The sequence below is a fragment of the Sarcophilus harrisii genome, chromosome 2, assembly GCF_902635505.1.
Source record: "Sarcophilus harrisii chromosome 2, mSarHar1.11, whole genome shotgun sequence".
NCBI lineage: Eukaryota > Metazoa > Chordata > Mammalia > Dasyuromorphia > Dasyuridae > Sarcophilus > Sarcophilus harrisii.
In genome coordinates this window covers 511,487,374-511,500,337 of record NC_045427.1, presented here as the reverse complement: position 1 = coordinate 511,500,337, position 12,964 = coordinate 511,487,374, and the positions used below count along the sequence as shown (strand labels likewise).

The 12,964-nt window shown below is 37.3% G+C and overlaps 1 protein-coding gene across 2 annotated transcripts in view; it reads left to right on the top strand.

Moving 5' to 3' along the window:
• Positions 1–12,964, top strand: part of MYO1E (myosin IE) — a 224,827-nt gene that overhangs the window by 171,378 nt on the left and 40,485 nt on the right. For both annotated transcript variants that reach the window (XM_031955285.1, XM_012543770.3), the window contains 3 exons: positions 8,283–8,397; positions 8,628–8,797; positions 11,094–11,239. In XM_031955285.1, coding sequence (XP_031811145.1) covers positions 8,283–8,397; positions 8,628–8,797; positions 11,094–11,239 — 431 coding nt within the window. The remainder of the gene's footprint in view (positions 1–8,282; positions 8,398–8,627; positions 8,798–11,093; positions 11,240–12,964) is intronic.

Genomic DNA, 12,964 nt, shown 5'->3' with positions numbered 1-12,964 from the left:
ACTCATTGGGGAACAAAAAAGACAAGGTTAGAAGCACTTATGATGAAATTGGTAGAAATACAAATTATGCAAGCAACCCACTCAAGCATAATGTCTTGTAGTTCTCCCACTTGTTAGATCTCAGCATACCAATTTAGAGAATTCTCTTGTCTTTTCAGATGAGGAAGTTAGCTCTGTGTTAAAGATTGACATATAAAATTACTCTTTGGAGGGGAAAGCCCAATATGGTCACCAAATTATCAAAGGCAACTTTGAAATGAATAAACACCTCCTAGGTTGGAAGATTTACAGGTGATAAAATTCAAATAGTTTGGCCTTAGGGGCTCCTAATGTACCCCCATGAACTGCAAGATCTCCTTTTAAGGAAATCAATAGATTTTGTGAAATCTGTTACCAGACTAGCAATCATAAACACTAATATTCACTGGGTACATCAAAACAGAATGGTGAAACGGAACTCAGTCATTTGTTACAAGCATGGATGAGCTCAAACAAATTGACATCAAGTCAATAAGCATTTATTAAGCACTCTTTTATTTTACAGAGGTTGCCCTAACTATTTTGTAGAAGGCTTTTGTAAATAGGAAGATAGTATATCCTCAGCTTTTCTAAAAAGTAGAGAATAAAGACTTGAGCAGAAATATCTTCTTAGCCCAGAAAAACAGAATAAGGAGTAATGTTTGCATCAGGTCCTCGACATATAAAAATTATGTAGAAATTAAGTTTTTACATTTAGTCATGAAACTCTTACCTAGGATATCAGAGTGTGATATCTGTGATTCTCTGTGCTTTATAGCTTAAGAAGAATATGAACTTAAGAAGGGTTCAGTTACTCATAGAAAAAGACTTACAAGATGGAATCTGAGGGAGGGTAAAAAGAGCCTAAGAACATAACCACCTTTTAAATCATAGAATCAGAGAATGTTAAAACTAGCAGAAACCCTTTTTTGTTTGTTTGTTTGTTTAGTTTGGCCAATTCTTCATGATAATCTTATGGCAAAGAGACTGGGTTGGTTTTGCCATTTCCTTCTCTAGCTCATTTTATAAATGAAGAAACTGAGGCAAACAGGATTAGTTGAATTACCTAGGGTTACATAGCTATAATAAGTATCTGAAGCTAGAATTGAACTCACAAAGATGAATCTTCCAAATGTATTTGCCATCACTAAGAAGACAGTTGTTGAGGGAAGGGTCTAAATAAAAGACAGTGAGTTCTCTATATATGTTACTGATTACCAGTAACATTGTGCTAAGCCCTAGAACATGTCTGACCCTCCTAAATGAGATCCATAAATTGCTTTTAAAAATTCAATCTAACTATTCATGTGTGAAAAACTATGTGCATAAAGAATGTCTATTGTCCAAATTATGATATTATTCAATGAGGTTGACCCAGAGCTAAACAGGTAGAAGAAAGAAAGCTAGATTGCCCTTTGTGAAATTTTGCAATGCTTTTAATGATTCCAGTTTTCCCCCCTGCAACTAAGATCTATATCTTTTTAAAATTAGTATTCTTCCAGCAATTCTTTATGGCTGAGTAATAAACTATGACAGTCTCTAAAGAATGAAAACTTTGAGTCACCCAATAGGCATTAAAGTGTTATGTGGTGGGTCAAAGACTATGATACAATACCTAGGCACTGTACATGGTAAGTATTGTAAAAGACATGATCAGAAAGATGTATGACTAGAAAATGATCTGGGTCACTCATATAGTGAGAGTATGGAATACCAATGTTTTCCATTGTTAAATATTAATAGTTCAGTAATACTCCTATCAAGGTATACCAGAAAGTTTCAATTGGTCAGCCAAAAAGCATTTAAGTTCTATGTGCTAAATACTGTGTTTAGTGCTAGGTACACAAAGAAAGGTAAAAACATGGTACCTGCCCTTAAAAACCACAGTCTAGTGAGAGACACTGTGCAAATGATTATGATCATAGAAAACAAGAATAGCCAGCATTTGTATGCCACTTATTATGTGCCTGGCACTGTGTTAAGCACTTTACAATTATTACCTTATTTGATCCTCATAACAATTCAAGGAAATAGGTATGATTATTTTTCCCATTTTACATGGGGAAAACATGACGAAACTGAGGCAAACAGAAGTGAAGTCACCTGCCCAGGATCATTAAGTTTGTAAGACTCTGGAGGTTGGAGTTAAATTCAGGTCTTACTGATTCTAGTCCCAGTACTCTATCCATTGTACTTCCCTGCTATGGTATAAAGGGAGAAAAATATGGACAAGTTATATAAAAGTCAAAATGGGTTACAGTCTATATCTTTTATTAAAAGAAGTATCCATAATAATGAATCTTCAGATCCCTCAAAGTATTAAAGAAGTTCCTCCTCACTTCTCCATCTTAGAATTTTTATCTTTGTTCAAGAGTTAAGTGATATGGAATCATGAACATAGTGGTCCCCTGAACTCCCTAATAGTGTTTTTTTCACTTCAACATGCCTTTGTCTATATTGTTTTTGCCCATGAATATAAGCTTCTTTTGGTCAGGAACACTTTTTCTTTGTATTTCAGGTTCCTACTATGGCATCCAACATATAGTAATTGTTAATAAATGGTCATTGAATGGAATTAAATGACTGTAGAGGTTGGTTTATATTATAAAGGAGACCCAAAAAAATAACAATCATCAATGTTTTCAGGACAGGAAAGAAAATGGTTTTGAGATGGGGGCAGCACCAATTTTGATCTTTGCTTGGCAAGGTCTTTTTTGTCTGCCTTTAAGTAGAACAGTCTAGAAGAAAGCCACAGAAGTTATGTTAATATTTAATCATCCTTGTGCAATTGGTTTAATACATTCAAGAATCTTTCATCAGGTTTTGCGATACTTTCTTAAGGCTAAGGGGTCAGAGCATTTTCATGGCTTTTTGTTCCAATTCAGAACATTTGCCTCTTAGCCTTCAAAATATGAAATTAAATAGCACACATCGATAAAATCCTTTTATGAAAAGGATGTGGTAGCATTTTGTACTTTGGGTTATTTGTAGCTTCACAGTGACTTTATTTCTATATTTAAAATTAAAATGTTGCGTCACATATCATTAAGCAACCCACAGAACAGTTCCGTTTTTTTTGTTTGTTTTTCTTCAATTTTTTCTAAAATGGGACCAACTGATTTATTGGTCCAATGCAGAACACCCTCTGCAGTTCTAGATCCTCTTTTGCTTTTTGACTTGTAGATTTTTCTATGTAATTAAAATACTCAACACATTTTAATGCCCTTTTCTATCTTCCTCCCTCTATCCCTTTGTTGAATTGGGAGGTTCCGCTCCAAAATTCCAAGGGTCTATTTTTGTTTTTTTTCTTCTGCATGCATCCTTCCCAATTGTGTGACTAAAATCATTTTTACCATCCCAATTCCTGCCCCTAGCTTGTGCACACACTCATCAGTCTCTAGCCTCCAGGTGCTTCTGCTAAGGTACCGTTAAATGTTCTTTCACCTTGTTACTTAGCCTTGGCCCTTGTAATGATGCTGCTGAATTTGCAGAATGATCCCTCTGCTTTAAGAAGCCACTTTAGAGAGCAAAGCTTAAAGATGGGAATGTTTTTCCTTCCGCTAATTTTCCTAATTTCTAATCCCAGGGGTTATTTGTTGTTGCTGTTGTTGTTGTTATTTTTTGCCAGCAATGCAAAAAAATCAAGCTGATCTTGGAGGGAAAGCTCCCACTTGGCATTGAAACAGCCTCTAGGCAGTTGTGAATTGGTAGCCTCTTTGTTCTGTTTTGTGAGTCACTGGTGTCTTTTCTCTGGTACTCCCAAAATAATTCCAGAACCAAAAGGAAGCTAAATGTGTTTGCTCAGAAATGCTCAGTGTGTTAAGAAATACTCACTTAGCCTATTTAAAAAGATGATTACTTTGGACAAATAATATGAACTGAAATCACTTAAGATAAATGGTACGTACTAGTGAATTCTCATTTCCTATTCAATTTTTATGAAATTCTAGTTTTGTGTTTCATTGTGGACATGTAGTCATTAGGCTTCAAAGCATAAAAATGACTTTGGGGCAAGGGGTAGTACGTTATATGTAGATAGGACCCCCTTTTCAACCAGTCTTTCTGGATATGGGCAGATTCCTACTGAGGAGGGCATCAAGGAAGTCTTCATGAAGATAGGCTTGAAAGATTGGTATAAATAGGTATAAATTCAGCAGATAAATGGAAAGGGGAGAATATTTAGACATAGAGGAGTGATTGAATAAAGCCATAGCCATAGTAACAGAAGAGCTAGAAAATTGGAGTGTAGACTATGTAAAGGGAATGACCTGATAAAGTAGAAAGATTGTGAAGCACAATAATTAGCATATGGGAGGTAAGAAGGACTGAACACTGGTATAGAGAACTCCCTCTACTAGTGCAAGTGAGCACCTTCTCTACAATTTATAGTTTTATAGAATTTCCCAGGATGCCTTGTGTCACACAACTAGTAAGTGTTAGACGTGGGATTTGAACTCAGATCTCCCAGATTACCATTCCAACTTTCTATCCACTGTACTACTCATCTTCTCAGTGCATTCTAGGTACCTAGAATACACTAAATATTTGTGAACTGACTTCTTAAACAAGATAATCTGGGTTGAATTCTAAGAATCTTTCTGACCTTGAATAAATCATTTTGACCTCTTAAGAGTCTCAGTTAACCTTAATTCTAAAATTAGGCAGCTGAACTAGAAGACTTCCAGGATACCTTCTGGTTCTGAAGACATTCTTGCTTTGAATTCCAGACAGAAGAGTTTAATTTTGCTAAGTAGATAGTAGGCATCAATTAAAAGGTTTTGAGCAATGGGCCATACAACTAAATTTTAGTGTAAAGAATATGTTTCTCTACTGTGTGTAAAACATCTGGATTCAAAGGGAGAAGAGTGAAATTAGGAATTGTTGGGGTGATACTAAAAGATTCCAGCCAAAGAACAGAGGTTATGCAAGTAGATAGAGCACCAGATTTAAGAGTCAGAAGGACCTGAATTCAAATCCAACTTCAAGATACTTACTAGTTATCTGCCCCTGGGAAAGTGATTTCATTTTGGTTGACCTTGTCTCTCCCTAACCCTGACAAATAAGATCCCAGCAGGTAGGTGGTAGCAGTAATAATGAAGACTTGGGCAAGAATACTAGAAATACAGTGGAGGTACAATTGATGGAGCCTATCTACTTATTGGAAAGTACAAATAAAAGAAGAGTCAATGAGAACACCAAAGTTTCTGTCATGGAGATCAGGTGAATATTCATACCACTAATCAAAACAGTGAAATCTAAAGAAGAAATCATTCTTGTGTATTAGAAGCAGTGATGTGGCTTAATCAACAGAAGAGTGCTTAATCAAGAAATTCTAAATTCAAATCTAGCCTCAAAACACTTAGCTTTATGTCTCAGAGCAAATTACATAACTTCTCTCTGTCTCAGTTTCCTCAACAAAAAAGTGCAAACCTACCTCACAGAGCTGCTTTGGGGATCAAATGAGATGATGTTTGTAAAGAACTTAGCACAGTGCCTGGAATACATATTAGAGTGCTTAATAAAGCTGATTTCCACTTTCTTCTCTTACCTTTCCTTTCCTTCATAGCCTGGTGCAAATGAAAGAAAAAAAAATAGTGAATTTAGAGTCCAAAGGCCAGATTTAAACCAGAGCTTTGCCATTTTCTATCTGTATGTACAATATTGAGCAAGTTCCTGAGTCTTAGAACCTCTATTTTCTTTTCTAAAATGAAATTATCATAGTGGATTACCTTAAAGGATCCTTCCAAGTCAAGGTCTATGATAATCTCACGACATAATGAATTTAAGGTGCTGATGGAGGACAATGAAATTGAGGAGCCAGTTAGGTAGTTGGATATATCCCACTATATTCATAGATGGAGGCATAGATTTTGGATGCCAACTTTATCCAGATAATAGTTGAAGCTATGAGTATGAATGAGATTACCAAGGGAGAAAATATAGAAAATATAGGACCAATGACAGACCCAACAGAAACATTGAACATATGGGGTCAGGAAGAGGAGACAAAAAAAAAAAAAAAAAAATTAAACAAACCCTTTGAGAGGTAAGAGGAAAACTGAAAGAAAGTGTGGTATCTCTGATAACAAGCAAGGAAAGGAAAGCAAAGAAAAATATTTGGCACATAGTAGGTGCTTAATATTTATTGACTGAGAGGTCGAGGGGAACAAATGATGATCAATGACCATAGGGTTTGCTGATTAGGAAATAATTAGTGGCTTTGAGACAACAGCTTCAGTGACACAGTGGGTACAGAAGACAGATTGCAAAAAGTTGATGGGAATGTGGGTGGTAAGCAATATAGAAATATGAAATAAGAAATTAAGTCTTGTTCTTTTATAACTATTTTTATCAGAATATTTTTACTATGGGCTCTCAATTTTCTCCATTTGTGTGATTTTTTTTTTCCCTTCAGTTTCATTATGGAAATTGAGAGATATTCTTCTATGTTTGAAAAAAAAAATTGATGGGTATAAAAGAAAGAGGAATAAAAGACAAAGAAATCATTTTGCCCATCTTAAAACATACTTTCATGATTGATCAACTTATGCCAGTCACTCTTTCAAACAATGACCTTAACATAATATGGCTTTACAACAGCAAAAGTCTTTTTCATCACTCATTTCATGTTTCATCACTTTCAATTTAGAGATCTTTTGCAAAATCATATTAGATAGAAAACTGATATTTTTTACTTAGTGAAAAATTAGCCACTCTCCTTTTCAAGGACCAAGATCTGCCTTGTGGATATCTTGAAATGGATTTTTCAAATTCTTTTAAAAGTACTCTATCTAATACCAAGTATCAATTACTTAAAATAAATAAGCTTTTTTTAAAAAGGATATTATGTGTTTGACACTGTGAGAGATACCATATATAAGACAGGATTCTTATCTTCCAAAAATTTGCCATCCAATTAGAGAAATGAAGCAGTGAAGAGGCAGAGTGGATAAACCACTGGAGCTGGAGTCAGGAAGACCCCAGTTCAAATGTGACCTTAGATACTTACTAGCTGTGTGAGCCTGGGCAACTTACTTAAACACATCATCCCTCCATTTCCTCATTTGTAAAACAGGAATAGCACCCAACCTTTCAGGTTTGCTCTGAGAATCAAATTAAACAATATTTGTAAAGTACTTTGCAAATCTTAGAACTTTATAAAATTCAAGTTATTACTTTTAAAATACAATCTTATATGAAATTGTGCTAAATTATATGATGCAGACTACACAATCAGATCCATTTGTTCTCCAACACAAGATCTTTATGAGAAAGAATATCTGCATGAGAATTAGTTGCTGAAATGTATTCCCACATAGTTGAGGATAGAAAACTGAGAAAAAGCATGGATGGAGAGTTGAGTCAAAGTCCAGGGTTGGTTTTGAGACCCTGGGCAAGTCCTTTAATCTTATAGTATTTTAGGCAACTCTTTAAGACTATACATAACAAAGAAAGTGCTAACCTGCATTAATAAAGAGGACTCCTCTCCCCTAGGAGTTCATTATACCAATGAAATCACAGACCCAGTCCTAAACTGTCTCTTTATAAGATCATAGATTTAGAGCTAGAAAGAACCTTTGGAGGTCATCCAGTCCAACTGTCTTATTAGGTAATAGAGGCCCATAGATGTTAAGTGTCTTACTCATAGTTACAAAGGTAGTAATTCATAGAACATGAAAATCAACCCAGATTATTTGGTTCAAGAAACAGTACTCTTTTCTTCTGTGTCATGTTTCTTCCCAAAAAAGAGCAAGCATATGAGTTTAATTCTAACCCTTAATTTCCTTATCTCAAGGTTGATCACAAAATTAAAAGCTCTCCTGACTAAGTAATTAAATTGATTGTGTTTGTGGGGGCCATCCATAGTGATGCATGCCTCCAAGTCCCTGCTACCAAGGACTCTGAGGTTCGTGGATTGCTTGAGTTTGGGACTTCTAAGTTTTAGAGAGCTAAGTACGAAGTCTGCCATCATGATGAGATTCTGGGAGCAGTGAACCATCAGACCACTTAAAGGGACAAGTACTGGCCCACATTGAAACAGAACTTAGAGAACTAGGAAGACCCAGTCTCAAAACAAAACAAAAAAATATCTGGTAGGTTATTGCATATGGTGTCAGAGACTGTCAATAGGTTAGCTTTTTTTGGTGTTAGTAGGCAGGGTTCCCTGGGAGAGGGAGGAACAGGGTAATATGACTGATCTAAAATTAAAGACATCAATAAAACTCAGAAAATAGCTGATATTTGGTTTTCTCTTCATTCAACAGTTATTTCTTCTTGAAGAAATGAGAGAAAGAAAATATGATGGATATGCTCGGGTGATACAAAAAACTTGGAGGAAATTTGTGGCCCGGAAGAAATATGTCCAAATGAGAGAAGAAGGTATATAAATAAATTGATAATGTATTTATCAAGTCTTGAGACTAGATTTGTACCAGATGGTGAATCTTTACCAGGATATTGGCATATAATTCCCCTAAAAGATTCATGTAATATTCTCTGATATTTTCATACTAAGTATTCTCTGATATTTTCATGCTAAGTTCTGTTCTGCCCTTTCTTACATGATCTTTTCTTCCCTCTGTGTTCTTTATTCTCTGGGGGAATCTCAGCCTCTGATCTGCTCCTGAACAAGAAAGAAAGAAGAAGAAATAGCATTAACAGGAACTTCATCGGTGATTACATTGGAATGGATGAGCACCCAGAGCTCCGGCAGTTTGTTGGCAAACGAGAGAAGATTGACTTTGCAGACACAGTCATCAAGTATGACAGAAGATTTAAGGTAGGCACCAGGGCCCAGAAGTCACAAGACTGGCACTGAGCTGCATCTTTTGTTATTCCCCAGCAGCTTTACAAAATAGCTGCTCAACAATTCCTTTCAAGCAACTGACAGTTTACACCAAGTAAGAAATAAGTGTTCATTTGGCTTAGTTTTACTACCCACATAATCTGATAAATAATTAGTGAGTAAACATTTACAAGGCTGCTGAATCCAGCAAAGAGTCTAAAGACAATCTTGCCTGATGAGAAAGAGGCAGATTGGAACTTAATCTAAGGAGGAAACTCTCTAACAATTAGAGCTGTCTCAATGTAGGATGAATGACTTTAGGTGGTAGGAGTTGCTCCCTTGAAAGAGATCTTCAAGTAGATATGGTATGAGTTGGTACTTATGGCTTGCAGATAGCAAGACCCAGATTCACACCTCACTTCAGTCTCTTCCTGTGTGACAGAGCTCTGAATCTCAGGTTCTTTAATAGGGGAAATATAGCACTTTCTTCATAAAACAAAGATAATGTATGTAAAATTCTTTGCAGTTCCATCTAAGTTTTAGCTAACATCACTGTGATATCATAAAGATCTTTGATCAAGAATGAGTAGGAATAGATAGCCTTCTAAATCTGAGAATCTGAATGTTCTAATGTAATGGCAGAGTAAGGAGCTGAATCCAGAGTGCCATACCAGCCTTGGATTTCATCAATTCTCCTAGTTCTTCTGCAAAGTGTTTCATTTTAGGGACAGTCCTCTCCTTCCCTCCCCCCATCTCTCTCTCTCTCTCTCTCTCTCTCTCTGCCTCGCCTCTCCCTCCCTCCCCGCCAGGACTCTTTAGTAAGGATCACTCAAAATAAACAATCAAACCAAGAAATCTTCCACCATCGTCAGTGACTGTATTTGTTTTTCTTGTTCAATAATAGTTCGCATGCATATAGCATTTTGAAGGTTACAAAGTTACCTAATTTGGTCTTCACAACCATCCTGTGAGGTACGATTATTATTCCTTTTTTTCTTATGAAGAGATAGAGGCTGAGGGTTTATGTGAATTAATGCAGAGTTCCATAGAGATTAAGGTAGAATTTGATCTTGGGCCTGCCTGCCTCCCAAGTCCAGCACTGTACTCCATATATGCTGGCATTTTACCCAGGCATAGAAAATTTGGAGTTGATAATTGCAGCTGAGACACCAAAGGTTAATAAAAAAAGATTCTTTCACAAAAGGCAACTTGGTTTCCAGTCACCAAAGACTAGGTTTCTCTCTGTATATCCTCTGCAGCTATAAACAGTTTCCTCATTAGGGAGAAACTGTTTCTACTGTGTAAAAGGCACAAAGAACCTTGATAATTTAGGGAGTGTTTATTCAGTGTTGAGGTTACTATGAATACTCTGCTCCATGGCACCACCAGCAGCCACCTCCTTGTTATTTCACTGCCTGTTAGTCCCTTTCCCAGCGGCTGACTGGAGGAACAGCTAAAACTCAAACCACAGCCTGTGTTCCTTTGTGTAGATGCTCAAGTTTTGGCAACAAAGTATTTTACTTTTTGCCTTGCCATGAGATTTGCTGCCCCGGTACATTACAGAGGATGGGGAAGTAATTATAAAAGCTGCTGTCTTTGGATGCTGATCCAGCTGCTGATGTGGCGCCGTTACAGCCTGAAGTAGTCCTGCAAGCCTCTGGGTAGGCAGGCTTTGGACTATTGTCCCCAGCGTTCTTCATAGGATCTTAAATCTAGAAGATACTTCAGAGATCAATCAGGGATTCTTCTGGGGTCTGTGAACTTTAAAAATAATAATAATAATAACTATATTTCAATATAATTAGTTTCCTTTGTCACCCTGTGAGTGTGTGTGTATTTTACCCTTAAAAATATTATTTTAAGAAGGGGCCTATAAGCTTTTCACTGGACTGTGTCCAAGACACAAAAAAGTTAAGAAACCTTGAGTCATCCACTCTTATTTTTCCAGTAAAGAAAATAAAGGCTGAATAATGACCCATGTAGGAAAGTAGGGACTTGAACTCAGGTCCTCTGGTTACAGGTTCATTGCTCTTTTCATTACATAGTACTCCCTTCTCAAAATATTACTCTTTATATCCTGTGCTACCATACTCATGTCCTTCACCCATGATAGAAAGGGGAGATATTACTTTGCTTTTTCCTAAGATAATCTCCATTGTAGCCTCACATGTCTTTACTAGCACAAATCCAAACCATTCAGCATATTCCTGTTTGGCTCCTTTCCATAAGTGTCATTTTAACTACCATCAACTCTACCCAACCTCTTTCCTGTGTTCATCTTTTATTACAGGGTATAAAGCGAGATTTAGTTCTGACCCCAAAGTGTTTGTATTTGATCGGCCGAGAAAAGGTGAAGCAGGGGCCTGATAAGGGCCAGATGAAGGAGGTGCTGAAGCGGAGAATTGAGATGGAGAGGATTTTGTCTGTGTCTCTCAGGTGAGTGACAAAATCAGTCTAAATCAGGGCTCCACCACCTCCCTGCAGCCTGCCAGGAAGGGTCAAAGAAAAGTTTATGGCTGCTTTCCAGGGTTATTTGGAATCAGAGGCAGAGGTAGTGGGAAGCTTAAAGAATACCTGCACAAATGGTATGGCAGAAATCATTTCTTCTTTTCCTTCTTCCCAAAATGGAAATCTTAACTTCTTGAGCAGCCACGTGGACCTTGGTACAATGGGAACAAAACACCAAGAAGCTATTTATGACTGTGTATGTAATAATAGCAGTTTGCATTTGTATAATGCTTCTTGGTGTAGAATTTTTGCATATATTACCTAATTTGATCCTCAAGAACCCTGTGAATTAGCATGTGTATTATTATCTCTATTCTATAACTAAGCACCTGCCTCAAGGTCATAGAGCTACTTAAATAGGTAGAGCTGAGAGCTGAACCTAGTTCTTTGATCCTTGACCCTGAACAACATTATATCCTCTATTGCAATGCATTAATTAAGTAAGGATGGTGAAAAAGAGAACAAATGATGTTTTGGTCAATCTATAAGCAATTTTTTAAGTGCTTATTATGTGTTAGACATTCTGATAAGAGCTTGAGGATTCAAAGACAGTCACGAAATAATCCTTGCCTGCAGAAAGCTTACATTCTAATGGAGAAGACAACATTTTTTAAAATAGATAATACAGAATCATTGAAAAGTAATCTTAGGGAAGAAGCCTCTAGTACCTGGAGATAGGGGAGAGGAAGAGGAAAGAAAACAGGACTGGAAAAAACCTTCCTCAGAAGATGACATTTGAGCTGGGTCAAGGATTCTATGAGGTGAAGATGATCGGCATGATTCAAAACCACGGAGTGTTTTCCAAGGCCACCCACCAGCCTGAAGGGAACAGGGATTGCTGACCAGTCGTACCAACAAGAGCCAGCTCCTGCAACATGACCTGGAGCAGGGGCTCCCAGCAGCTGCCTTGTAGCCTGTTTGTCGACCTGCTCAAAGATCCTGAAGCCATTACCAAGTAGCCTGGGTTGCCTTTGGGGACTAAAAGCTACACCTGGAAAACCCCTCATCCTCATGAAGCCTTGATGAGAGGAAATAACTCAATGCATGCAAAACAGGAAGACAGGCTTCTGATCCCCACCACTTCCCAGTCCAAGTCTTTCCTCCTTGAGTCATATTTCCGGCTCTTTTTGGAGACTGTTGATCCCCTTCCAGAGAAGCTCTTTGGTCCCCATTTTACAAAGAATGGTGTGGAAGATGAGCACCAGGAATGCAGCTTGTTTAAACAAACCAGGCAGGGCTGTGGTAGGGAGGAAGCCAAGCTCTCAAAATTCTTAAAATCAGCCCAAATAATAGGAATTGTAATACTCTGCAAATTCAAAAGTTCTATGTGCTTAAGTCTCTGTCTCCCTAGACTGAAAGTCCTGGCACTAAAGTGATCAGTTGAATAATCTAAAGCAGACTTCAAATTGTGCCTCTTCTTGTCCGTGTCATCATGGTTTCCAATTCTGTACTTACTGGTCCCAAACAAAAACGGTCTGGGGAACTGGAGAGGCAAAAAATTTTAAAAGATAGCCAGTTCAGGATGTGGTAAAGTTTTTAGGCAAATGAGTCCATCAAGTTCCTGTCTTTGCACCAATTCATTTCTGATATATTTCATCGCTGAAGATTTAACTGGGAAGGCCTGGACCTGTGTCTGGCTTTCAGACGCCCTTC